The 24,383-nt window shown below is 51.2% G+C and overlaps 4 protein-coding genes across 15 annotated transcripts in view; 3 read left to right on the top strand and 1 right to left on the bottom strand.

The window, feature by feature from the left end:
* The first annotated feature begins 119 nt into the window (after positions 1-119).
* Positions 120-9,383, top strand: MTCP1 (mature T cell proliferation 1). Of its 6 annotated transcripts, none has more exons than XM_087748810.1 (6): positions 120-251; positions 657-712; positions 3,211-4,147; positions 4,249-4,419; positions 4,573-4,624; positions 5,820-5,882. In XM_087748810.1, the coding sequence occupies exons 3-5, from the start codon at positions 4,040-4,042 to the stop codon at positions 4,618-4,620; spliced, it is 327 nt and encodes a 108-aa protein (XP_087604936.1). In that variant the 5' UTR covers positions 120-251; positions 657-712; positions 3,211-4,039; the 3' UTR covers positions 4,621-4,624; positions 5,820-5,882. The 6 variants fall into 6 exon arrangements, with proteins under 6 accessions (XP_087604936.1, XP_087604935.1, XP_087604934.1 ...); XM_087748809.1 differs by having other exon boundaries at positions 3,166-4,147; XM_087748808.1 differs by lacking the exons at positions 120-251; positions 5,820-5,882 and adding an exon at positions 9,265-9,383 and having other exon boundaries at positions 696-832; positions 3,166-4,147.
* Positions 126-11,346, top strand: CMC4 (C-X9-C motif containing 4). 6 transcript variants are annotated; one of them, XM_087748814.1, is made up of 4 exons: positions 126-251; positions 657-712; positions 5,820-5,887; positions 9,265-11,346. In XM_087748814.1, the coding sequence occupies exons 3-4, from the start codon at positions 5,830-5,832 to the stop codon at positions 9,432-9,434; spliced, it is 228 nt and encodes a 75-aa protein (XP_087604940.1). In that variant the 5' UTR covers positions 126-251; positions 657-712; positions 5,820-5,829; the 3' UTR covers positions 9,435-11,346. The 6 variants fall into 6 exon arrangements, with proteins under 6 accessions (XP_087604940.1, XP_087604942.1, XP_087604938.1 ...); XM_087748816.1 differs by lacking the exon at positions 657-712 and having other exon boundaries at positions 210-251; XM_087748812.1 differs by lacking the exon at positions 126-251 and having other exon boundaries at positions 700-832.
* A 130-nt stretch (positions 11,347-11,476) lies between these two features.
* On the bottom strand, positions 11,477-18,580 carry FUNDC2 (FUN14 domain containing 2). Of its 2 annotated transcripts, none has more exons than XR_015702644.1 (5): positions 18,478-18,580; positions 17,848-17,998; positions 16,383-16,458; positions 14,568-15,220; positions 11,477-14,420 (listed from the first exon to the last, which is right to left on the bottom strand). XR_015702644.1 is itself a non-coding variant. In XM_009464195.2 (5 exons), exons 1-5 carry the CDS (start codon positions 18,494-18,496, stop codon positions 14,343-14,345), a joined length of 459 nt encoding a protein of 152 aa, XP_009462470.1. In that variant the 5' UTR covers positions 18,497-18,580; the 3' UTR covers positions 11,477-14,342. The 2 variants fall into 2 exon arrangements, 1 of the variants encoding a protein (XP_009462470.1); XM_009464195.2 differs by having other exon boundaries at positions 15,086-15,220.
* Positions 18,581-18,800: 220 nt separating this feature from the next.
* F8 (coagulation factor VIII) overlaps positions 18,801-24,383 on the top strand; it is a 39,312-nt gene continuing 33,729 nt past the window's right edge. The window contains exon 1 of the mRNA XM_087748803.1: positions 18,801-18,970. The gene's annotated coding sequence lies outside the window, so the exon portion shown is untranslated. The remainder of the gene's footprint in view (positions 18,971-24,383) is intronic.

The raw sequence follows: 24,383 nt of genomic DNA, 5'->3' as shown, positions 1-24,383 counted from the left end.
CCGGGGTTCCGCGCTGCAGCCGCTGCCCGGGGCGGGACGGGACGGGACGGGGCGGGGCGGGGCGGGCGACGGAGCGGAGGGGGCCGGGACGGGGCGGGGCGGCCCGACCCGGCTCGGGGCGGGGCTCCACTGCGCGCCGGCCATTGGGGCCTGCGAGCAGCCGGGGGGAGGCTGCGGGGTCAGAGGGGAGGGCAGGGGAAGGCTTTGCTCGGTGCACACGGCGCTGGCTGTCACCTGGCGCGGGGCTGCAGGTAGGTCACGGGCGGGCGGCCCGAGGGGCCCGGCCCGGCGCCTCCCGCTCCGCCTGGTGCCGTCTCATGCCGAGGGGCGGCCGCGGAGCCCCGCAGGCCCGGCCCGGGTGGGAGGCGGTTGCTATGGAGACGTGCTGCGCCCTCTTCCCGCCGCGGCAGTCGGGCCTGCCCGGCCCTTCCTGCCCCCTCCCCGCCACGGCCGGTCCGCCCGCCGTCCGCACCGGTGCCACTCCCTCTCCCCATCCTGCCCTCCCTGCTCCCCTTGTCCGCACCGCCCCCCACACCCGCTCCTCGGGCGGCCCTTCACCAGGCCCGGCTCCCGCACCCCTTTCCTCGTCCTCCCCTTCCTTCTCCGGGGCTCCCCCCACACTATGCCCATCTCATTTTGTCTTCCTGTTTCTTTAGATCCTACCAAAGCTAGACCTTCCCTCCCCAAACTGCTGGACAGCCCCGGCTGGTCGGTGAGCATCTGCTACCCCGCAGTAGGTTGGGCAGAGTGGAGAGTGGAGTCACGGAGGTGCTTGCTCGGGGCGAGTGCTCCAGGCAGAGTAGAGTCCAAACCCCCAAGAAGAAGCTTTAGAGTGAGTCAACATGCTCTTACATCAGCAGACAGCTCATCTGATCCCTGACTTTTTGCAAGACACAGGCTGGGTTTTTCAGGAAAGCTCAGCTCCCTTTTAGCTCCCTGAAGGCTGCGTGCAGAGAGGCATGCAGGCAGCTGCACACTCTCCACCAGAAGGCCAAACGGGCCAGCCTTGGTCCAGAAGCTGTGTAGCCATGTTAGCACAACACCGTGCCCAATTCACTGAGCCTCAGCATAGCTTTTTGTCCCCTTGGTGCCTAAATGGCAGCTGAACTCTTCTAACAATCTGACCCATTTAAAATAGAAGGTAATAAAGGGTGGAGTTTGTTCAGCATGCTGAGCTCCAGCTCTGGGGATGGTCCAAGTGGCAGCTGGAGCAATTTCTTTCACTGTTTTCATAAAATATTTTAATGTACCCAATTTAAAAGCAAATAAATTGTTTTCACCACAAGATGCAGTCCTCCTCCTGGCCATTTGCACATTTATTCATGTATTGTATGGCTCAGAAATCCACCCAGGTCCCAGAACACCATTAAATTTCTAAGGCCTGATGCTGAGATGGACAGAATATTTGCAAGTCTTGTTCCTGTCTGTGGGGACTGGGCTTTAAATCTCCCCAAATCAATACCTTAAACAGCTCAGACTTCTGCAATTGTGTTGATGGGAACATTAAAATCTGTTTCAAAGGATGATGCTGCAATCCTGCAAATTTAAGCTGATTGGGTTTTTTTGTTGGATGTGGTGGGTTTTTTTAATAGTTTATGAAGCAAGCAATATAAGAAACAGGTTTTACAACTTGCTTTAAATATAAGTAAGCTTACTTCTCCTTTCACCCATGTCTTCCTTCAGGCTTTTTTATTGCTTTCTGATAAAATCTGTAAAAATAGGAATTGTATATGTTTTTCCCTTCTTAAAGTTTCAGGTGCAAATGTCTAAGCGCATGCTTTTACAAATCTCCTGTTTCTCTTGTATGTTTGAGTACTAAAGACAGACCTGTCTTACTTCAAACCCAATTGACGGTTTTGCCTGACCTCAAGGTTTTATTTGTGGCACTAACTGGGCACCTTCATAACAGTCTTAGAGACTGTTGAAAAGACAGGCCAGACTGGGCCTTTGAACTTTGGCAACTGAACTCAGAGCTATGAAGTTTGGGACAAATTAGTGGGGCAAAGGGTGAAAACACGTTAACCGCTGCCCATTCTGCACAGTGTCCTCTGCATGAGACTTGTTCTGTCGGTCCTGTACCTATCATTACTACCATGTTCATACACAATAAACACAAACATACATGTTGTGCTTTAGTCCTCCTACCTATAGTTCAGCAAGACTGAAGCAGGGTAGTATTTGGATAGGAGACCTTCCAGGAGAGTTCACTTGCTGTAGGAAATAGCGTTCACTTACTGAGTAATATTGTTCCAATACTGAAGTCAGTCTTGTGTCTTCTGGTCCTGGGGATGATGAGCTGTAGAAATTCCAGCTTTGGATGGAATAAAAGCAAGTTCTTGAGCATTTTTGGTCATGGTGGAGCTTTTGGCAATTTACTGCAGAGTAGGAGAGTATCCTGGCCGAATTCCAACCTGGGTGATTACATTCAGCTGACTGAAAATGAGCAGCGGCAATTGCTGCCTTTCACTGTTGGGCAAAGTGATTTCCACACATGGGCTTAAATTTGTAAAGTGACTTAGGGTAAAGCAGAATGAAAAGGACTTACAGAAATGTCCCTTTAACACTCATAGCTTATTCTTGAAGGCTTTGTGAGTCTTATCAGTCTGCTGTCACATTCCTCTAAATGCCAGTGATCCAGCTGCTGGGGCATTGCTTGGAATGGCTGTACCACATCACAGGATGGTCTTCAGAACAGTGGTGCTTTTTATAATGCACATACACATTCCCACACATCAAGCAAGGAAACAAACAGAATGGCAGAGAAAGAAATAATAAAAGAACATTCAAAGTTTTCTTTGTTAGAAATTAAAATACTGTGACAGTGCCGTTCAGGCTGATCCGTGGTTGGTGTTTTGTTTTCAAAAAGGCTAAGTTATCCTTTGATTCAAAAAGGTAGAGAAGCACTGATGTAAGATATAGAAGGCAACATGGAAATGTATCTCCTGTTTTATATGTACCCCAATGTATAACAATTTTTTTCTCTCCCTGACTTTTCCTACTTTATTTTGTACCCAGATTTTCTTGCTCCTGTCTGAAATATGCCTTATAACTTTACAAGTTTTCAGAAGACCACTGTGTTTCACTGGGATAGGAATATTGCATCTGCTTCATAGCAGGAGGATGTTATATGTATTACAGCTTAATTCTGTTCTACTTTAAACCTAGATAAAGAATGAAGACTGTCTGTACCATTTTGATTACCTCTTCTAGGGTTCAAAGAGAGAACCATTTCCCCTGACCTTCATTTGCTAATGCATCAGCTTGATCTAACTGGTATACAGTTGCTGTTAAACAAAAATTCCGATAGGAAGAACCACCTCAATGTCCAAAATTCCTTTGCCCCTGCTGGTGTTGGTGGCTCTCTGTAACCATCCAAAAGCCGAACTACGCAAAGTCACGCAAAGTCACGAGAGCTGTTCACGAGAAGCTTGTATATGAATGGACAATGCTGCCATCCTCTTGAGAGATGAGACGAAGGACCCTTCACAATGACAGCTCTGCAAGTTCCAAATATGAGAGTCGTGCATATGGAGTTTCATGCTTTGTCTCAAGAGTGATCTTCGTTCTTGTTAAGCTAATTTCACCTCTTGTCACAAGTTTTGCTTTTGGGATTTAGACCATCATTAGCCACGGAACTCCTGTGTAAATCACCTTTTTCTTTTTTTCCCCTGTTTTACACAAAAGACTGTTAATGGGACTGTTAGTGGAATAAGCAAAGCCAATATTCACAGGGTTTAACGTTGCACCAATAGCACCTTTTGCCCCAGAATGCCTTACAAACACCATACAGCATGCATGTCCCAGTGTACAACTTGTCATGAAATTTCTGTTCACTTAGGCACCACCTTAGTTTCCCAAGCTGACTTTTAGGGACATTACACCACATAGCATCTCATACAATAAGTCAGATGCCACCCAGAGGTGCCTTTCAGGTCTGAGAGCTTTCTCCGTGAATGTGTTCAGAGCTAAAGAGACCATGCGTGCATCCTGCGGGGTGATGCCGTCCACCTAACGGGAGCATCCTGAAGTGACTGAGGGAATGGCAGAAGGAGGGCACGCTGGCGCTCCTCCTGTCCGACTGTGGGTGCGACGCATAGGTGTTTACTGCGATGAGCACCGCAAAACGTGGCTTGTGGCTGCGGAAGAGGCAAGTGTCCTTTGAGCTTCCCAGTGATTGTAGCTTTGCTATTGCAGGTGCCTCTACTGCATTGCCAGTAACTGCCTGCTCTTTTTGTTACTTTCCCCCAGGAGGAAGGTATGCTGAGGGCTCGGATCCAAAGAGTTCAGGTTCCCCTGGGTGAGGCGCTGCGACCCAGCCAGCTCCCCCCATCCCGGCTGCCTCATATGTGGCAGCTGTCCCAGGGTGAGCAGTACAGGGATAGTAACTCTCGCGTTTGGGAGATAGAGCACCATCTCATGGTAAGGATGGTGGCAACAATAGACCATAGTCATGCCTGTTTGTGAAGTCATTTGAGATCCTTGAGGGACGGCAAAGGACTGTTATTTTGTTGAAGTCCATTAGCTCAGCCACAGTAACTGTAGACGTATTGAACTTTTCCTTGTCGCTTACAGCTTGGTGGTGTTGAAGAACTGCTGCTTAAACTCGTGCCTGGTGATTAATCTGGTATGTGTAGACATTACCCCTGCTTTGTACTATGCTCTGTTTATTCCCAGTCATTCTTTAATATGAATTTTTGTCTTTCAGGAGCAGTGGTTCTAGGAAGATGTCACTGTATATTTTGTACAATAAATTATTCTCTCTCCACTGAAATGCAGCCACCTCTGAGGTGGAAGCAGTTAAACAACACACAGCAACATCACACAAGAGTTTAGGACAGGCAGTGAAGAGGAGTAGTGTCCAAGTGAAACATCAGGGGGAGTTCTAGGTAGGCAGAATGTAATTGTCCCAAGTGGAGTTTGGCCAGGATGCTGGAAATAATGCCCTAGCAATACTGAAAAGTGCCGTGGGCTCGTGAATTATCAGCAATTTGAAAGGGAGCACCTCCCTAGCTCTGGGCAGGGGCAGGAGATGAACTGTGGCTCAGAGAGAGCTCAAGTCCCACCACTGCTTTCGGTAACAGCAGTGCTTTCCTGTAGAGGTCTCCCATCCAACTACTAGTACCACCAGTTTTTGCTCATCTTTTGATCTTTCACAGAAGATCTCAGTTACAGGTGTCACAGCTGCAGAAAGTCAAATTAAGTGTCTGAAATCCTGCTTTCTAGGGATTTGAACAAGATGGAGCTGTCCTCCAGTCTGGTTTTACGGCGGGGGGGATTTCCAAGAGAACAACAAAAAGAAAAGCCCTCCTTGTTGTCTTTATGGGACATACATACACAACTAAGTTGTTTTGTTTGGTTGTTTTTTTAAATGCCCCCTCCAGCTGTAGTTATATGACTAACACCAAATCCTTGGTTGTGTAGAGCTCACAGAGGGCTGTTACATAAATACATGTTGTAGTATAAGGTCTAGAGGCACAGAACTTGTAAAAATTAGTCAGCCATGTTAATTTGAATCTTTGCTGGAATCTTTGTGCATCCAAGTGGAAAAGGACACATTTTGATGAGAGAAAAGAAAAAGGCCTTCAAGCCTAGCAACATAGAACTTTCCGTATTCATTGTCCACATTATCATCCTTGAGCCAGACACAGAGAACACTTGTGTATGTTGGTAGGCGTCTGCAAGCAGCAATAGGTGTTTTCTGAACTGTCTGAGGGAGGGAAATCGGGAGCTCTTTAAAGTCTTGGCTTTAAGACGTGTCTTGCCCCCCCATCCCCTGAAAAGCGCGTTGTTTCTACAGTAACATTTTCCTATCATTTTAGTTCTCTGAACATGTCCCAGAAGGATCCCTGCCAGAAACAAGCCTGTGAAATACAGAAATGCTTGCAAGGTACCAAGTGTCATTTTGTCTTTTTGGTGTCTTGATTTTTGGTGGAACTTAATTCTTTTAACTTAACCCTGTTCTTTCACCTTGAGAAGAAGAAAGCAAGCACATTAGGATCACCAGATTGCAAAGCAACCAAAATTATCATTTCTGGTTTTAATAGAATTCCCTTGTGCTTGATTGTAAATAACGAGACACCATTAGTACAAAACGGAGCATTTGTAACAGTAATGTTGTGCTTATTTCAGAGTGTTCTCCATGCTAGTAGTGAGATCCCATCTGTAGTCTTGGGACTCGGCTGTAGGCGGGGAGAGCTAGACATTATACTAAGCTCTCTTACAGAGTGGGTAGTGAGTGGATTGTACGAGAAGACTGCAGAGCTTCTAGCTCCAGGGGTATTTTAAGAGCAGGTCAGACAGATGTCTGTCGGGGTTAGGTATATGTGATCTGGCCTCAAGGTATGAGCTGGTCTCCCTCTGGAGACCTTTAACAGCTGTTTTGTATTAACTTAGCTAAATATTTGTAGGGGTGAGGGAGATTATGTGATAATGTGTTTTGGGAGCCTGAGTTGGGGAGAGCAGGCTTGGTACTTGCAGAGGACCATATTTTTTAAAAATTTTGGTGGCTTCTTGGAAAAGCATTTGCCTTATAGAATGAATGAGAGAAAACATTCCTCTGTGCTAAGGCAGCTCAGCCATATGTGAAAGACTTCTTCCTAACTCACCTGGTGGAGCCCTTAACCAGCATGCTCTGAGCTTCACATGAGAATAACTCATGGTGTTAGCCCAGGGACGAGAAGGCAGGAGGCTGGCAATGCCACAGCTAAAATTAGCCAGGCCAGTTCCACAGCAACTCATTTCTGCCTTTAATTTATTTGCAGACTACAGGCAGGTTAGCTAAAATATAGCAGGGAGGGAGGGGGGTTTCCACTGGGGAAGTAGAGGGGTGGCTTTGCAGACTGCAGCAAACAGTGATTGCAATCTGTGCAGGTAACGCACCAACTCCAGTGGCTGGGGAGGAGCATAGGAGGAAAAGCATCTGGGAAAAAGTAGGGAAAAGCAACAGTCAGTTATTGGTAGATGTCTGTCTTTCCCAGGATTTTTTTTTGGAAGCTGTGTTCAGCTCAAAGCAAGGGCTCAAACAACCCCCTCTACATGTCCCCAACATTTGTCTAGATATTACGTTTTACTTTCTTCATGGTTTGGAGCATTCTCACATGAAGGGCTGCCTTCTCCCCCTGCACTTAAAAGCTAATGTTTGACCCTGTTTTGGTCCCATCTGTGACAACGTTCTTTTTATAACATTCATGGAGTTTATTCCAAGTGTTTTACCTGTGTAGGTTTGTGTACAGATCTGATTTGAATGGTTAAGTGTTAGCAAAGAAGCTCTTTGAGTCTGCTACATACACACTCCACTGTCCACCACTTCTCTAGCTATCGTTTTGGAGTGCTGTTGTTGTTCACATATTATCGTGCTGTGGAGTTGTCTGAGTTGCACAGATGAAGCAGCTGACTTGACAGACAGCAAAGCAATTTTTCCCTGTAACAATTAATGCGATAGAGGATGTATACTGAGCCTTAGCTGACATATAAGCAGAGACAGTGTACAGAGTGCGGAGGATGGAGGGCAGAAGCAGGACCGTTGGGAGATGCTGGCTTTTCAAAAGCTGGTTTTGGAGTGGGTCATTGTTCCAAAAGATCTTGCCTGCTTCCTCTGTGAGACTGAATGCCCACTGTAAATCTCTTGTGTTTTGCTATCCATTATATGACTAACTGTTGTGCTTTTCAGGAATGCATCCCTGACAGATAGCAGGGTGTGCCTGTATGTAGCTGTGGTTTTAGAAACAAACCTGCACAGGCAGAGGAACAGTTAGGAGAGCCTTGGAGCACTCATCGTCAGCAGGTTATAGCAGAGAGAGATTAACTCTCCTCTCCAAGAGCCTGCCATGCCTCCTAGACTGCCAGTTTGCACAAAGCAGTAATGTCCCATAACCTTTTTCTCAGGGGTGACCTATCTGCTTGTGTTACAGATCACAATGGAATTCATATTATGAATTATTATGGAATTCGTAGCCCAACGATCAGAGCAGGCTGGCTTGCTCATTAACCAGAAGCCGTTCACTGCTGCTTTCTGGGCTCTCCAGTGGGCGCTGTGTTTGTCTCACATTGGGTTGCTGTTGCCTCTTTTAGTCTTTTAAAAATCAGTGGCGGGGGGAGGGGGTGAGCACAGCTGTGTAGTGGTTGCATAGCTTATCCAAGGCAGAGCGGGTGGCTCTGCACGCCCTGCGCTTATATGCAGACAGGCAGGTAGTTATTAATTCAAGCCACAGATTCAGTCTGCTCACATGCCTGCAGGGCTTCTCTCCGAGACCCTGGTGGCCAGCCCTGCAAAGCACTGTGGGCTTCGTCACCTCAGCCAGCAAAGCACGAGGGCAGGAAGGATGCTGGACAAGTCACCTCTGTCCTGCAGTGCATAAACCTGCTGGTGCAGTGAAATCTCTCTGGGCCTGAAACAAAGGCAATACCTGAAAGAGGCAAGAACTCTGAAAGTACAGAGGTGGGCATAGCTGTGCTGTGCACAAAGATGTGAGTCCAGTCATCCCAGGTCAGACTCGGAGCTCATTTAGCCCCATGTCCCAGCTCTGGCAGTGTCCAAGAGGAGAAGCCTTGGAAGCAAAGTGATAGGAGGTGAAGTAACAGTTGTGTGGCTAAGGGACCTCCTGAGCCAGAGGTGGGACCTTTGTCTGGAAGGTGGTTGTGTCACTGGCTCTGTGCAGTTGGGATTCAGCTGCTGGCGTCTGGCTAAGCATTCTTGCTAGCGTGCTGCCTGCTTTGGTTATGCTGCAAAGCTACAGCCTGCCCACAACAGGCTACGGGTAGGAGGTTGGCAGTGATACTCCTCACCCCTTCCTTTTATAAACCCCACAGTGCTGAAGGGTGCATATGTCCCTGTTTATACCAAGTCCTCTTTGGATGCTCTTATATTTACACTCAGCTGTAAACCTTATCGTGACATGGCAGCTAGGTTGAAGACCATGGATGACAAGATCCAGCTTAAAAGCACACAGGCTGAAGAAAGTGAGGATTGAAAGGCAGCAATAAGGGAAACCTCATTCTTACTGCAGTGAGATGTGATAGCTACAAAACTGGGGGACTGAAGATGCTCCCATCCACAACAGCAAGGCTGCCTTTGCATGGCTTTAGATAGCTGAAACTAAAGAGAGGTTTTTGTAGAGCAGAGATAGTGATGAAATACCTTTAAGCAGCTCTTGCTTTTCAGAGAAACATGCTGCCCAGCAGCTGAAGGGATGGACTAGATGTGTCCCCTCCAGGGATGAAACCTCTTCCCCTCTGCAGACTTAGTGTCTCCTTCTTATTTTCCAGTGAACAACTACATGGAGTCTAAGTGTGAAACCGTGCTTCAGGAAATGCGGAAGTGCTGTGCCCGGTACCCCAAGGGCAGATCCATCTGTTGTTCAGGGTTTGAGAAAGAAGAAAGGGAGAGAGAAAAGTTCAAGGCGACTTCAGAAGGAATTCCCCCACCACCTCAGTAACACAATGCAGCTCCAGCAGGTGCCGGAGCACGGACTCACCTGCAGAGCTCATGTGTGTTTTTTCAAGCCTTCTTTAGACTTTCAGGAAAGCCAGATCGCTCCTAGAACACACCACCCGGCACACCAAAAAGTACAACGCAGTACCAACAGATGGCCTGGTTAACAGACTTTATTTTCTGTACCAAAACATCATCTACATTGTCTTTGCATCGCACCTGTGTCTGTGAAAAGTCAACTTGATGTTTTTAGAATGCTTACCTTACTCTAATCCATCCTTGCTCTCAAAATGGAGAACTGGAACCAAGTTATTCTGGCTTCTGGAGCGAGAGGTACAGGAAATAACCTCAGAAGAGTGAGTGAGTTTAAGCGTGACACATGAAACAAGCCCATCTTGACACGGCAAAGGTATTGCTGCCATCATGCAGTAGTTCCAGACAACATTTGCCTGTCCAGTGGTTCAAGCTCAAGAATGGGAATCAGGTCTTGTTCAGGATTGTTCCTAGGTCTTGCATAGATCACGAGTGACTACAAGTCGCTTTGCCTAAGTGCCTCACTTTCCCACTGGACAGACTTTTGGTTACTTTATATTTGAATTGCCTACACGCTGCTATTTGCATGACAAAGATGTTACAGGAACATTATTTCAGGGATTGCTACAGGAATAGGATTTTTTTAAAAAGCAATATTCATTTGAAAGATCTGACTGTTGATATAAAATTTATAAATTTATGTTATCATTGAACACCTTTAAGCAATATGTTATGAACCCAGCTAGTTCAACCTGCTGGTACCCAGAGGCCTGTCACAAAGCCCTGGGCTAGATCCAAGAACTGATTTAGGTGCTGCTTACTGAACAAGCAGTTATAGGCACTTGCTTTCAACACAGCATTCCAGACTCACTCACAAGCTGGCTGTGTCTGGACCCCAGTGAGAGATGGCTTTTCAGAAGGTCTCACCTGTGCAGCAGAATTTCCTGTGACCTGTAGGAAGAGCTCAGTAGACAGGTTCCTGCATCACCCTTCAGAGCTGCCCAAGTCTCTCCGTCCCGTGTAGCAGGAGTCCAGGCACCTCAGTGGGTGCCAAGTCCATTACAGGGCCTAGGCACCTAAATATCAGACTTCGAACCCACTAGGCCCCTAACTCTGTCATTAGATCTAGCCGTAAAGGACTTTTGTGCTGTGATCAAATACAACTTACTTATGAAATACAGCTTCTATAAACAGACCACTGTAGTCTAGGCACAATAGTTGAGTATATTGAAGCCTAGAAGAGCAAACCATCTGTATTCGCTGCTCTGAAATACCATGATACAAAATAAATGACTGGAACAAATTGTAGTCTCAGTTTGGTTGTTTATTGAGAATACAACATAGCTGCAAGCCGGGCAGCTTGGCTGCCATTCACAGTCCAGAACTACATGTGATATCACCATATTTAAATAGAAGCTGCTTGATATTTTTATAACCGGGGCTCAAGATCAGAATAATTCAGGGCTAGCCTTCTGCTCCCGCCCCTCTCCTCCCACAAAAACCCTTGAGACAAAGCAGGGGTTTTAGTATTCTTGAAAAGTAGGGGAAAGTGATGACAATGTTGTAAAGCAGCTCAAACACTTGACAAGTAGCTCATTTTTCCCTTTTGCCCTGTCTGAGCAGGAGCAGTGGAAAGTAAGTCACTAATAGATGATAAAAAAAAATTTAGGCTTTTGTTGCACCTATTAAAAAGAAAAGCCTCATTTCCATGCCCGTTTCTACTCAGGTGGAGCAAACTGGCTCAGCAGTGAGGCTCTGAAGCCAGGCTGGCAGCAGAATCACCTCCTGCCCCAGAAACATCTCACCTTTTGGGAACATTGGTGATTGGTGCCAGGATCATCAAGGAGAGGGATTTATTAAGGCAGCCCATGGTTACCTGCAGAGAAGAGGGAAGGCTGGTGGCCTCATGCTACCAGACTGGCTGTAACTGCTCCCATGAGTCAAACGCAACACGCAGAGTAAGACAAAACCACACCGGTTCCCAAGAATTCAACAGACCTCACACAGAGAAGCTATTAGAGCAAATATGTTTAATAAAATATCACTTCAACATGCATTTACATACAATATATAAAAACACTTTAAAACCCTAGTGTGTTTTAAACCGTCTCATACTGGAACAGATGCCAGAAGTTGTTGAAACAAGACCAAAAGGAGCAGGGGTGGGGAGGGGGGAAACACCTCATCTTGGCACCTGCAACAATGAAAACACATCCCCACAGAGGTTGATTCAGCATCAAAGCCTCCAGTGTGGGCCCACAGCATCAAACGGTGCCAGCCACGAGCCCGCGACTGGCACAGCAGAAGGATTTGCCAGATCCTGATGTCCTTGTCCAGTCCCTGCCTGCATTCACATCAAACTCAACATGAATTTGTCACTTGTTTCCCCTTCCAACAGCAATTGAGACGTTTCGGCTCCCTCTCTGGGCCATTTCTCTCCGTAACAGCAAGTCGGGACCCTGCAGAGCAGAACCCAGTACACACTTCCCTGGGGCTGGGCAGAAATAGTGACTTATTTGAGCCTGAAAAACATTCCTAAGGTCTGTTAATGATTTACTTTGAGCTTTGTCCTTGAAGCAAGCTTTGTGGAGATTAGTGCATCTCAGAAGAAGTTGTGTTATGCAGCACACCAGGCAGAAGGGCAGCAACACTGCTTTCCTACAGGAACAAGAGATACCCTGCAATAAAAATTTATTAATTCATGCACGTTCAGCCCTGCAGGGTTCCTACCAAAACACACAAAAAAACCCACCACCATCATCTGTCACTCCACTCCCAAGCACCAATTTACTGAAGACCTATTTACTGCTCCCATCACTCCTGCAGTCCTGGATGGCTTTTAGAAGGACCATCATTAAAAGGACATGAGCCCAGCTGCTCCTTCATTCTCCTTGGCCATGTAAGGCAGGACAGGAGCAAAGATACCAATTTCTGTTTCCTGATTACCTGCAGGCTCTTTTCAGATCCTGAAGGTGAGAAAACCTCAGCTAAATCAATGTGTTGCTACACTGACACTTCAATCAACAGAGCAGAAACAACATTAACAACTGCAAGTGCTCATCCAAAAACATCTGGTGGAAGAACCAACCATTCCAGCTCTTCCAGCAGCTCTCAGGGGAATATCCCCACTTCCAGCCATACTGAGAGCAGCAGCAGATGATCAGAAAGGCATTACACAGCTCTGGAGATGGGGTGCAGCCACTGAGTGAGGTGCTGCATCCCGATCACCCATGCGTGTCATCATTCCCTAGCATGTTTCCCATTGAAGGATGTACTGACTTTCACATAAAAAAACCCAACAGAAACATTTTTGGCAAAATCTCCTACATGTACCTGCTGGTGGACACCATCCCACTGTCATGCAAGTCCCCACACTCTGGAAAGTAGTAATGCCAGCCCAGCACAGCCAATGCAGAACACCTCTAAGGGATTTTTATTTTTTTTTTTTTCATAATTTTCTCTTGTAGGTTAGAGTTCTGCTCTGCCCACAGCTGCACTGGGACAGACTGTCCAAAAACAGCTGAGCTCCACATCTGGGCTGCCTCATCACCTGCAGAAGGGCTGCAGCTGATGGAATTAAGCAAGCAGCTTTTTTCATGGAAATGGTAAACACAAAGAAGGAAGGAACATAACCAAGGAGAAAAGTATGGAAATGAGCCAATCCCACAAGAGTTTTTGCAACAGTTTTGTCATTTCAGTTGCCTGCAGAGACCGGGGAGCTGGAGTCTGTGCTCTGCAGAGGCAGATAAAGGACTACACTCCAGATTTCACCCCCACCACCACTCCAGTAGAGCTGGCAACAGGGACCCTAGACCAGTACAATGTAGCCTAAACAGGGATGTATTTCCTGTCTACAATTCCATCCCACGTGATTACAGCTCTAAGAACATCACCAATGCCAAAGTGGCCAGAGAAGGTCATGGTAGACCTAGAAATACCAGTCTGAGGCCCAAGATGATTTACAGTAAGTGGCACAGCTGAAATGCACGCTGCCTGCACCAGCTAGCCTGTGTCAAGCACGCTGGAAGCCTGCCCACCACAAGAGAGCGCCTCAGCACATTTCAAAGGCTGAGCAGTCAGCTAGCAAGCAAGCAAGGCACTCTACTGTGCAGCAAGCTTGGTGACTTTCAGAGCACATGATGAGGGAAGGGCCTGGAGAGTCACCCACGGTGCTCAGTTTCCATCAGCAGTGCCAGTGCTGCAATTCCAGTAAGGGGTATAAATAATAGCAGAGGAGAAGCCAAACAGCCATCTACGTGCAGTGCAATGGCAGGGGGACAGCAGGAGAACCCCCAGCACCACATATAGCATGAACTTGCTCCTTATCCACCTGCACTGGACACAGCCCAGGCTGTCCCCTGACACTTCTGCATCCACCCCAGGACAGCCAAGCACATTTTGTATTGCACACACCATCTCTGTGCAGAGGGAAGCACAGGCTTTCCAGGTACTGGGGCAGAAAAAGTGCAAGCTAAATAGCAGTGAACAGCTGACAGCTGTTGTACACATATACTGGCAGACAAATGTACATGTAACAGCCCTGAGCACCCGGGAAGAAGTGCATTTAAGAGATTTCTCTGCCACTACACCTTTATGAGGCTGCAACTCAGAAAATTTGGGACTGGACATATTTGGTGGGGAAAGGAATCACAATGATACACCAGGAGTCATAAGCTTTCAGACCGATCCCAGCACCCTAACAGCCCAGACAGAGGAAACAGTTGGAAATCAGAAGCAGCGTTGTAAGAAATAAGGGCTGGAACCTGGGAGCAGAAGGGACTGAGCCTGTCGGCAACATCCTTTGACTTCTAAGTGAGAGAGAACAGCAGTAGAGGAGGGCAGCGGAGGCTGGGCATGAAGGGAGAGTGGAGCACAGTTTCTAGGATGCCATTCCAAGTAGGAATCCTCCAGCAAACCCTCCAGTCAGGATAACATTCTTCTTCAGAAATATGATCACCTAAGCAGGGGAGAGAAGAGCCAACAGTGTTGAACAACAGCAGGTCATCCACCCACCCTCCCCATAAGAAGACATCCCTCAGGCAGTTCTCCAAGGTGAGTGATGCTTGGAGAGGGGTCACTGCTCAGGTCTGGGAAAGTATCCTACCTAATGACCTCCTCTCCCTAATCTCCCCGCTGCACGTACAGCTCCTGAACTGATCCAGTCCCAGTGTAGCCCGGATCCTCCAAGAGCCGCAGTCCGAGCCTACATACCCCAGGGCTTTCTCACAACCAGCACAGTCAGTCTGACAGAAGGGGCTGCTGACTGTGCACGCCAGGCCAGGGTACAGCAGAGTCCAGGGTAATCAGGCCATTCTGCTGCCAGATCTGCTTAGCTTTTCTTGTCAGACTGAAGAGACACTTCTCCCTACAACTCCAGCATGTTTTCTCCCAACACCAAGGAATTTTCAGCAACACATGGTGAGCTGGTGTCATGCCTAGAAGCCACCCTGGCTGTCTCAAATATGCATAGATAGCTTCGCCATCTCTCCAGTTTTGCTGTCATGCACGCATTCCCTCCTTTTATTTGCACAATGGAAGATCCATAACAGCCCAGGAGTCAATCCTGTTTTCTTCTGTCCTTCCAGCTAAGCACCTGCACACACCCTGGGAGAGTTCTCTCACCTCATCCACTCTGCTTTTCACTTCTGGAGACATTTTGTTACCACTTTTGTGAAATTTCAGCTGCTGCTTGGCTTTGTTCACGTCCTGTTCTACTAGCTTCCAGTCCACTTTGATGTATCCCGTGTGGTTTGCAATCTAGAGTTTTGAGGGGCGGAAAGAAAGTTCCTGGAGTAAAGTCCTGCGTGACCATGGCTAAAAAGGCCCCCTGGCCCACCCACCTTCTCTGACCACAGCCACCTCCCACACACTGGTCCAGTGGGCTGAGAGGATGAGCTCACTAGCTTAAGAATTGGACAAAGGACCACCCCTGTAGATGTATTAACTGTCCTGCAACATCTGTCTCCCACAGTAATCCCCTAACAGCAGGGCAGCTTAGCCTGTTTCAGCCTCTATTCTCTAATGTAAAGCTGGCATCACCTCCCCCTCACAACTGCCACATATATTGTTGGAACTCTCTGCAGCTCTCCTGCTGCTGTGGGTGCACACAGCTATTAATAGCCTGTTCCTCTCTAAATATTTTATCTGGTCAGGATGATTCAGCAGTGAAACTCTCCCTGCTCAGAGCAAGCTTTTGGCTTTCAGCAGAACAAGCAGAGCCAGAAGAGCAGGGAGAACGAGTCACACACGAGACAGCACCTGAGAAGCAAACAAATAAGACTGCTGAGCGAGGCCTGAAAGCTGTTCTGCCTCCTGCAGGATATATGAGCTAGATGTCCACATCCGAACAGTGCCAGAGTTCTTGGAAACCAGGAGAAATGGTTGAGGACAGAGAGATCTCCATTTCTCTCCTCTTCCCCAATGCTTTACAGAGAGCCGCATCTGTGCTGGCCTGACTCCTCAGGTAGCCAGGTAGCAATCACAGACATGGACAAATCCCTCTTGACATCCAGGGCTGTTCCTCCACAGGCACCATCTCCACAGGCATAGGACTAAGTACAGTTCTGACCAGACAGCCCTGCAGCAGCTGTGCAGTTTGCTGCAGCCAAAGGCTGCCTCCTGCTTCACTCATATGCCCATGCACTAACAGCCCTCACGTGCCTTTGGCCTGGCCTTTGTTAGCAGACCCTAAGTGGAGACAGCACCTTTTGGCAGTCCTTAGGTTTACACACACTGATCCTGGTTTGCTGCTGCATCTATGTACCCTGGGGAACACGTGCCCTTGACATTCATGGCCACACAGAGCTCCTAGCAGAGCGGGGAACTGGCCTCACACGTCCCAACAGGTAATGATCACTAGACAGCCCTTCATCCCCACCAGCACAGTTCTCTGAAAGCTTGGCCCACTGTTCATACACACCTGAAGTAGGAAAAAGCCACCTCCCACCGCTGTCGCTGCCAGCTTTCCAACTTTCTGGAAGATGAATCCAGTACACCTATAAATCAACAAGGATACAGTCAGGAGAATGAGATACCAAACACGCACTCCTCAGCATGCTTCCCACACGCAAGGCTGCCTTTGGCAGTAATTACCCAAGACTCGGAGACAGCCTGACAAACAGCAGAAGAAACCCACATGCAACCATAGAGAAAGAATTTGCGCCCACCCAAAAGTGATGCTTTATAGCTTTTTACTTCTCTATCGCATTTCAGCCTTTTGCAGTTTTGATTCTTATATCTTCAACGTCAACCTTCTCCCAGAATAGTAATCGGAAACATGTGAATTCACCAAAATCAACAAGTGATTTTAGCTTTTATTTTTTTTAACTGGTATCATCTCTGAAGGGAAACTAGGCAGCACATCTGCTGCTGCTCCATGATAGAGCATGGGGAGAAGGTCACAAGGCAAGCTTCTTTGTTGCCCAAGCAACTGCTTACTTTTTCTTTTCATTTCTCAGAAGAGAAAAATGCTGAAACAAGCAGACAGCAGTGGTCTAGAGCTATAGTGGTCTCCAAACCAGGTTACACGCTCTCAACATGAAAGACAGCACTGCAGCCACCAGAACTCAAGCAAGCGCCACCCCATTGCTCAGTCACTCAGCAAAGAGCTAGTGTATTGTATCACCCAGAACAGACTTTACTTTGACTGGTTTCCTTATCAACATTGCCTAACAACACAGCAACCCGCTCTTACCCGTTTCTGAATACACACGCTTAGTGAAGATACAAGAGAGAGGCAGCCAGCTCATATTTTTATCAGAAAATTAAGATCTGTCATACACTTTTAAATGATTACCCCTGTGCCAGATGAAGAAGACAGGCACAGCAAGAAGCAAAGCACCGTGATTACACCAAGTTTTCAACTCAAACAATGTTGCTCTGGGAATGAAGTTGCAAACAGAGCCACAAGCCACCAGCCCCAACACTTGCTACAACCAACACGAAACCCCAGGAACCATGCCCACAGGCGCAACAAGCAACCTCCACACGAGGTTTTTGTGCAGCTGCCTGAAGTACATCTACCTCCAGGGGAGAGGGTATTGTTCCAAGAGGCTCATATTTGCCTGTCCTAAATTCAACACCACCACCTTATGCCAGAAGTTAAAAAGAATTATCTCACCTCAAAAATTAAAGTCTGATACCATTTTCTTCCCTAGGAGATAGTCTCAGTTCTTCAGCTCCACGTGAGAGGCAGCTTTTAAGACCTCCCACAGTTCAGCAGAGCATGCCAGGGCACAGTGGGCTGAGCAAGCTGGACACTTGCCTTCTCTGAAAGGCTGCCAGATGACCACCCTGCACCTGTCAGCATATTCCCAAAAGCCCGGCTAGTGACCACAGGCATCCTGCCTGCCACAAGCAGCAACAGCAACCCCAGCGCATCTTACCATCCCGTGACCCCTCCGATCACCAGCTGCGTGGCCACATTGTATTTCTCAGCGCTCGACCCGGAGCTGGGGGCGAAGACCTTGCGCCACCAGGGCCTGTTCTTGGTGTATTCCGCCAGGTCCAGCACGTTGAACGAGTCCTCCTTCACACCTGCAGGCACCTGGAGAGGCTCAGTGCCGGGACTGCTGCCCCACAGCCCCCTGCCAGCTGCCCAGGGCCTCCCCAGGGACACAGGACGCCCGCCTAGTCACACAGCCCACGGGGCCCGGCACTCCCCCCAGGCCTTTGGGAACCCTCAGGCCCCACGCCCTCCCCCGAGGGCCTCAGACCCCCTCGGACCCCGTCTCCGGGACCCCTCACCCCCCTCGGTGCTCCCGCATGTCATGCCCCTGAGGAAGGGACGCGGGCTGAGGAGCCCTGTGCCGGGAGCCGCCCCCAGAGCGTCCTGCAGCGGTTCGGGCCCTCAGGCGGTGCCAGCAAACGGCTCCGCGCAGGGCACGGGCCCCGCTCTCCGCCGGGGGGGGCGAGCTGGGGGCAACCGGGGACCCCGCCACCAGGGGCGGAGGGGCGGAGGAGCGTGAGGACCAGACCCGACCCGACCCGACCCGACCCGACCCGACCCAACCCACCTCCGCCCGGCACTGCCATGGCGCCGCGGGACTCCGCTCGCCGCCGCCACGGGCACGTAACCACGCTGCGCAGGCGCGTGGCCACGGCCTCACATGGCCGCAGCCCGCCACGCCCCCGGCGCGTTATTGAGCGAAGGAACGCGCTGAGGGGGGCGGGAACGTAGCGGCGGCGCGCGCGCGGAGAGCCTGGGCACGCGCGTGGGCCTGCACCGGCTGTGCCCGTGCCCGTGCCCGTGCCCGTGCCCGTGCTCGTGCTCGTGCTCGTGCTCGTGCTCGTGCCTCTGCCTGTGTCTGTACCCGTGCCCGTGCTCGTGCCTGTGCCTGTGCCTGCGGGCGGGCGGTGGCCGCGGCTCTGCGCCTCCCAAAGAGCCTCCCTTCTGCTGCTGCAAGAGCATCGCCTGCCCAGGTGTGGCTCCACGGGTCCCCCTCAGCTCCCGCGTCCCTGGTGCCGTGGGTGGCTCTGCCGTGGGGTCTCCCAGGAGAACCGGCTCAGGTACAGTACATCAGCGCAGCACGAGGGGCCTGTGGCGTCCAGGGGAGGGACGAAGGGGGCTCCAAGGGTATCTTAAACGCCTCCTAAAGCCCATGGTGGTTTGCTCTCTCTGACACCGGAGGCTCTTGCTCAGCTGCGAGCCGTCACTCCGCAGAAACGGCACCTTTTGCCATTCGCTTAAAACAAACACAGCCTTCCTGGGCAGCTCAGCGCCCTGGCACGTGGGCCAGGACTTCTTTTCTCGTGTTGGGCCACGCAGAGGAACGGGGCAAGTGCGTGGTGGAGCCGGGGACTCGGGCATGTTGGAAGAGGTGTGGAGGGTCTGCTGCGCTGCGTCCAGCACGCACACCCAGCTCTGCCCTGATGTGCCCCTGCCTGCCCCTGAGCCAGTTTGGGCAGCCCAGGCATGCTGCCTGGCAGGAACACATTTTATTGTCTCCCTGAAACAATGATCCCTCCAATTTCTGAGCCACTCACTTGAACTCCTGCAGAACAAAAGCTACATACTTCCCACCTGGGGACACGGCTGCCCAGGGAGTAGCAAAGCTGGAAAACCTGAGCCACAGCAGGCAAAAAAAAAAAAATAGATCCTCCCAGAGAGATTGTAAGCAAAGGAGGAGTGGGCTTGACGCTCCTGTGGGGTTAACGGAAACCAGTGCATGAGCAGGAGCACAGGTGGCGCAGGCCAGGTGTGGGAACAGACAATGTTCTGGGAACCAACGGCAGCATTCTGCTGTAGTGACCGGGACATCCCTCTCTCAAACAGCCCAGCACCTCCTTCCCCCTCGCAAGCAGGCGGGGACGTGTCGGGAGTCGCAGCAGCATTGCACGTGTTTCCTGCACTGCCCTGATTAGGGGGAACCGGCTGCAGCAGTGTGTGCACACCCAAACCAAAGTGGTGGGACAGCGCTTCCCCAGGGACCGAGGCATGATGTCTTGCACACACCCCCGTGGGGGCTGGTGGCTGCTGACTGTAGCAGTTTTGGCCCTTGAGATTCAGCCATCTGAGGTGCCAGGCAAGGCACAGCTGGAGGGATGGGCACTGTGAGGGTGCAGGAGGACAGAAGCTGGGTGTCCATCCCAGTGCCCATTCCTTGAGCTCCAGGGACCCTGTAGACAGGATGCTCCAAAGGTCTTTTGCTCTCATAACCACCCAGAGAAGGAGAATGCACCCCACAAAGGTTTATTTACTCTCTGGAAACTGGAAAGCTCACGCATTTGCTCTCCTGGACAGCTGAAGTCCCATGGCATTGCTCAGGATCAGGGCTCCCCTCTGCCTCTACCATGGTCCCAGAGAGCCTCGGTTGTCCTGTCCCCCGCAGATCAGAGTGCAGCTCCTGCAGGTGCGGTGTGGTCACCCTTTGGTGACCCAGTAATCAGATGTAGCTGTTAGCGAGACTGTCGGACAGATCCTACACTGACTACTGAGCAGCCAAGAGCACCATATCTCTGCTGGGTCTCTGCCGTGGCTCTAGGCAGGGCTGGCAGTGAGCAGAGCAGCTTCCCCTGGGAAAAGAAGATGTGGTGGCCAGGAAGGGGATGGCCAAAGGGCGGGGATGGCCAAAGGGCAGGGATGGCTGGGGGCAAGTGGGTGCCTGGCGGCAGCATTTCACCTTGCAAATCCCATCTGAACACCGGTGTCAGGTGGTCTCCTGCATGTCCAGTAAGTGGCAGGCTCCCATCCCCATGCCTTGGGGCCAAGCAGGGTTCCTCTTGTGCCTCCTCCCCGGTGCCAGCTGAGGGGTCCCCAGTACACGTGGTCCCAGGGGCACCAGCTGGCCTGAGCATCTGCAGCATAGCCCCATCTTTCCTGGTGCACATGCACCACCGCTGGGGGTGGGCGCTTGGCTTCGTCCCGCAGCGGGGAAGGAACTGGGCTGACAGGGGGCCAGGAGGGGCTGGAGGGCTGGGGGCTCATGTGCAGTGGGGTCAGGCCCAGCTTGGTACAGAGGGCGGCACAGGGGCCAGCGGGCACAGCAGCAGAGCCCAACACTAGCACCTCAGCACCCCACAGCCATTGGGGCTCCCTGCAAGGCACCTTCCTAGTGAGCAGCCCTGTTCAGCTCAGGAGATGCAGGCACAAAAAGCCATTCCCTGTCTCAAAGGCTTCCCCTCCCTCCTGGCTCCACCACCACCTCCTAGCCTGTGTGGCCGGGCTGAGCCACAGCTCGCCAGCCCATGCAGGCTTCCAGCAGCCGTGCACAATCAGGGCGAGTGGTACCTGGCAATAATGCAGTCAGCAAAACCGTGTTCCCCCCGCCGAGTCCCCACTTGCAGAGCCCCTAGAAATGCTCTGGAAATGGACCCACGATGCCCCTCCGGGTGCCTCAGCAAGGCACCATACCTGGCCATCTCCGCCAGATGCCAGGGTCCCCCGTCGACAGGAAATGTGTCCCCGGTGCGCGGGGACCTGGAGGGCTGCAGTGTCCTGGGGCTCCCAAGCTGCTACTCTGGTGGCTCAGCATGATGTGGCCCCGATGCTGCTGGCATCATGGCCCTGGCCATGTGGCGCTTTGCCGAGCCTGCCACGGTGTCGCTGCTTTTAGTACGACGAGAAGCAACGTCTGAATTCCCCTTCCCCCGCTGGGACATCCGCACTGGTGTCACGCAGCCGCGCAGGGACAGCCCCGGCTCGGCGGCTGGCCGGGGGCACGCTGCAGATTGCAGAAAGGAAATTTGCAGCTCAGCCCTGTCAAAGCAAGAGCACGGGGATTTTCAGCGGGGTTTCTCTCTCTGCTGCCGTCTCTCTCTCTCTTTTCTCATTTTCTGGAAATGAAACAAACTCGGGCTCCAGTCCTTCATGCCACTTGGTGTCTATGGGTGGGGGCGACAGCCCTTCTCCTTCACTCCGCCCCAGCTGCCCTGGGGACTTTTCAGTGCAGGCCGGCTCTCCCCCAGCCTCCCCCACTTCCACACTGCAAAGGAAGGGGCTTTCTTCTCCTTCCTGCCAGCAGGCTGGTGCCAGGCACAGTGGTATGCTGGGAGCTGCAGCAAGCCCCCGGCTGCCCCTCGAGGCATCCCTCCTGCTGAGAAGCACTGATTTTGGACAGTGAATGGACACAGCCAGCCTGGAGCACAGCAAATGATACCAAGTGGCTTCTCAGGTGATACAGGCGCTCTCTTTCTGACTTGCTGCTGACTTGCAGGTGACTGTGGGCAAGTCCTGCTTCTCCCTGCAGCAGTTTCTCCAGCTGTAAAAGGTGAATAACAATTCCTGGATGCACCATAATCTCCTCATTCAACTCTTGCCTGTTTTCTGCCCCTTTGGCCAGGATCCTGATCCATCTTCCCTGACAATCCCTCCATCTCACAAGTCTGCACCCTCTTCTGTCACTGCCTGGCCAGCAGGCACCCCTGCCAGCCCCAAGGCCTGGGCTGGACATGTGGGGACAAGCCAAGCACAGTGCAGGGACACCCATGCACGCTAGCTGTGACAGCATCCTCAGGCTCAGGCTGGGGCTCTGCCCCAGCAACAGGCACAACCCAGGGCTGAGGGACAGCTGGGTGGAGGGCTTCAGGCTGCCTGGGAGCTTGCTACAGCTCCCTTCATTCAGTTCTCCTTTCTTCTTGGCAACAATGGAGAGAGGAGTTTTCTGGGACAGTGCTTCTCTTAAACAGCCATTCGCATGGAGCGCCATTAAATTCCTCTTGTTAAATTTAGCCCCTTTTCTGGCTCGCCAGGAACTCTGTTGGTGTGAGGATGCCAGGATCGAGCAGCACTGAGCACTGGGGGGACAGGTAAGGCAGGGCACCACCCTTCCCCACAGCCCCAAGCCATTTCTTGGGAGGTGCAGGGTAAGCTTTGCTGAATATGAGCAGCCCTGGGCGCTTGGGGCTTATTCCAGTTTTTGCAGCAGCCAGGGTGTCTAAGGAGATGAGCTAAGCACAGTGCGTGACAGACACCAAAAACAAGACACCTCTTGGGAATATGACCCCATCTCCAGGCTGACCCATCAGCAGCAACCCTCAAGGCTAGCCCGGGGGAGAGCAATTGCTCTGAGCTTCATTTAGTCAGCCGGGGTAATTAGGTGACTTTTGAAGGATGTGTGTGCCTGGAGGCTGCTCTGGTTTTTCCCAGGCTGCTGTGACACTTGAGGCACAAAGATCCTTTAGCAATAGCTGTGCAAAGCCAGCAGCCGTGGGGAGCATCCTCTGGCCGATGAGATCCCCTGAATGCTTGTCCTCCCCAGCTCCTGCAGGTGCAGCCCCTGGGCAGCCAGTGTCAGGAGCGCAGCCATTGTGTTCCCGCTGCCTGAATCATTCAGAGACATCTCCAGCGTGAGAAATGAGAGAGAAAGGAGAAATGCTCCACTGACCCACTTACTGCAGAGAAAGCCAGGGGAGGAGAGCAGGCTTATTGTGCTCCATGTCAGGAGGCTCCAGGGGTAGGGAACCTCAGAGCTGGATTTGCCGGATACTCAAGGGTGTTGGTGCCATCGGCCCCGCTGTGCTGCTTCTCCTTCAGCATCCTGCTGTCTGTGGGTCGGCCAATCTGTGAGTTGCATGGGGCTGCAGCCCCTCTTTACTCCATCGTTGCTGGGGTGCAGCAGCCGAGCAAGTTCTGTCAGGCATTTCTCCTCCAGCCTGGAGCTTTGGTTCCAAAGGAGAGAGGTTTTTTTTCCCCAAGGACAGGTGTGGGCTTTGCTCCTGCTGTGATTTATCTGCACTACAGCCAGGGTTTCTCTCTCCATCTGGGTTGGTTTTGCAGCAGCCTGGATGGAGACAAAAGCACCAGAAGAGATGCCTTTTTTAGCTGGTGGGTTGGTGGTTTAATATTTTTTCTTCCTAACTGAGACAGTAGGTTCTGAAAAAAGCAGCTCCTCTGAAGCACCTCTGCCCTTGCAAAGCACAGTGGGGCTGGTTACATGGGATAAACACATCCCCTGTGACTAAACCCCAGCACTGGCTCTGGAGAGGAGGCTGGAAACCCCGGCAGCATCCTTCAATCCAGCTGTGCAGGGAGGTACTGGAAAGGTGACAGGGATTTCCTGCAGCGTTTGGTGAAATGAGTCAACATGGCATGCATCCAGGTGGGCATGGCCAGCCGGCTGGGCAGGAGCCAGCCAGCCAGCCAGCGTGTGCCTGGCAGCACAGGGAGGAAGCGTGGCAAGCCCACGTGGTGGGGACTTGCCCAGGGCACGTCTGTGGAAGAACAGGGATGTGTCCTGCCAATCCTCAGGCTGCCGTTCCTCTTTCTGGAGCAGCTACGCACCAAAACGGAGCCCTCCCCAGGGCAGGCAGGGTCCAGCTGGGATGCAGGCAGCAGCAGGAGATGCTCCAGCTCAGAAGCGCTGGTACAAGGGGCCATGCCTGGTGCTTCCACCAGATCGCTGGTGCCACATGGCACAGCCAGTGTCTTGGTGCCCTCTGCCCATGTGAGTGCTGGGGAGGGTGAGTACCCCATGGGTGGCTG

This window comes from Nipponia nippon, unplaced genomic scaffold, assembly GCF_047370975.1.
Source record: "Nipponia nippon isolate SJK-2023a ecotype South Korea unplaced genomic scaffold, ASM4737097v1 scaffold_12, whole genome shotgun sequence".
Classification (NCBI taxonomy): Eukaryota; Metazoa; Chordata; class Aves; order Pelecaniformes; family Threskiornithidae; genus Nipponia; species Nipponia nippon.
This window is presented reverse-complemented; position numbering and strand designations above follow the sequence as displayed.

Bases quoted from the DNA above. Each gene is read 5' to 3' on its own strand.
- CMC4 (XM_087748814.1), top strand. From the start codon at position 5,830: ATGTCCCAGAAGGATCCCTGCCAGAAACAAGCCTGTGAAATACAGAAA. The intron at 5,888-9,264 runs GTACCAAGTGTC...CTTATTTTCCAG, and splicing joins AATACAGAAATGCTTGCAAG to TGAACAACTACATGGAGTCT.
- FUNDC2 (XM_009464195.2), bottom strand. The intron at 16,459-17,847 runs GTAAGATGCGCT...GTTGATTTATAG, and splicing joins ATCGGAGGGGTCACGGGATG to GTGTACTGGATTCATCTTCC. The intron at 14,421-15,085 runs GTGAGAGAACTC...TCCCCTGCTTAG, and splicing joins TGAAAAGCAGAGTGGATGAG to GTGATCATATTTCTGAAGAA.
- MTCP1 (XM_087748808.1), top strand. From the start codon at position 4,040: ATGGCAGAAGGAGGGCACGCTGGCGCTCCTCCTGTCCGACTGTGGGTG. The intron at 4,148-4,248 runs GCAAGTGTCCTT...ACTTTCCCCCAG, and splicing joins GGCTTGTGGCTGCGGAAGAG to GAGGAAGGTATGCTGAGGGC. The intron at 4,420-4,572 runs GTAAGGATGGTG...TGTCGCTTACAG, and splicing joins AGATAGAGCACCATCTCATG to CTTGGTGGTGTTGAAGAACT.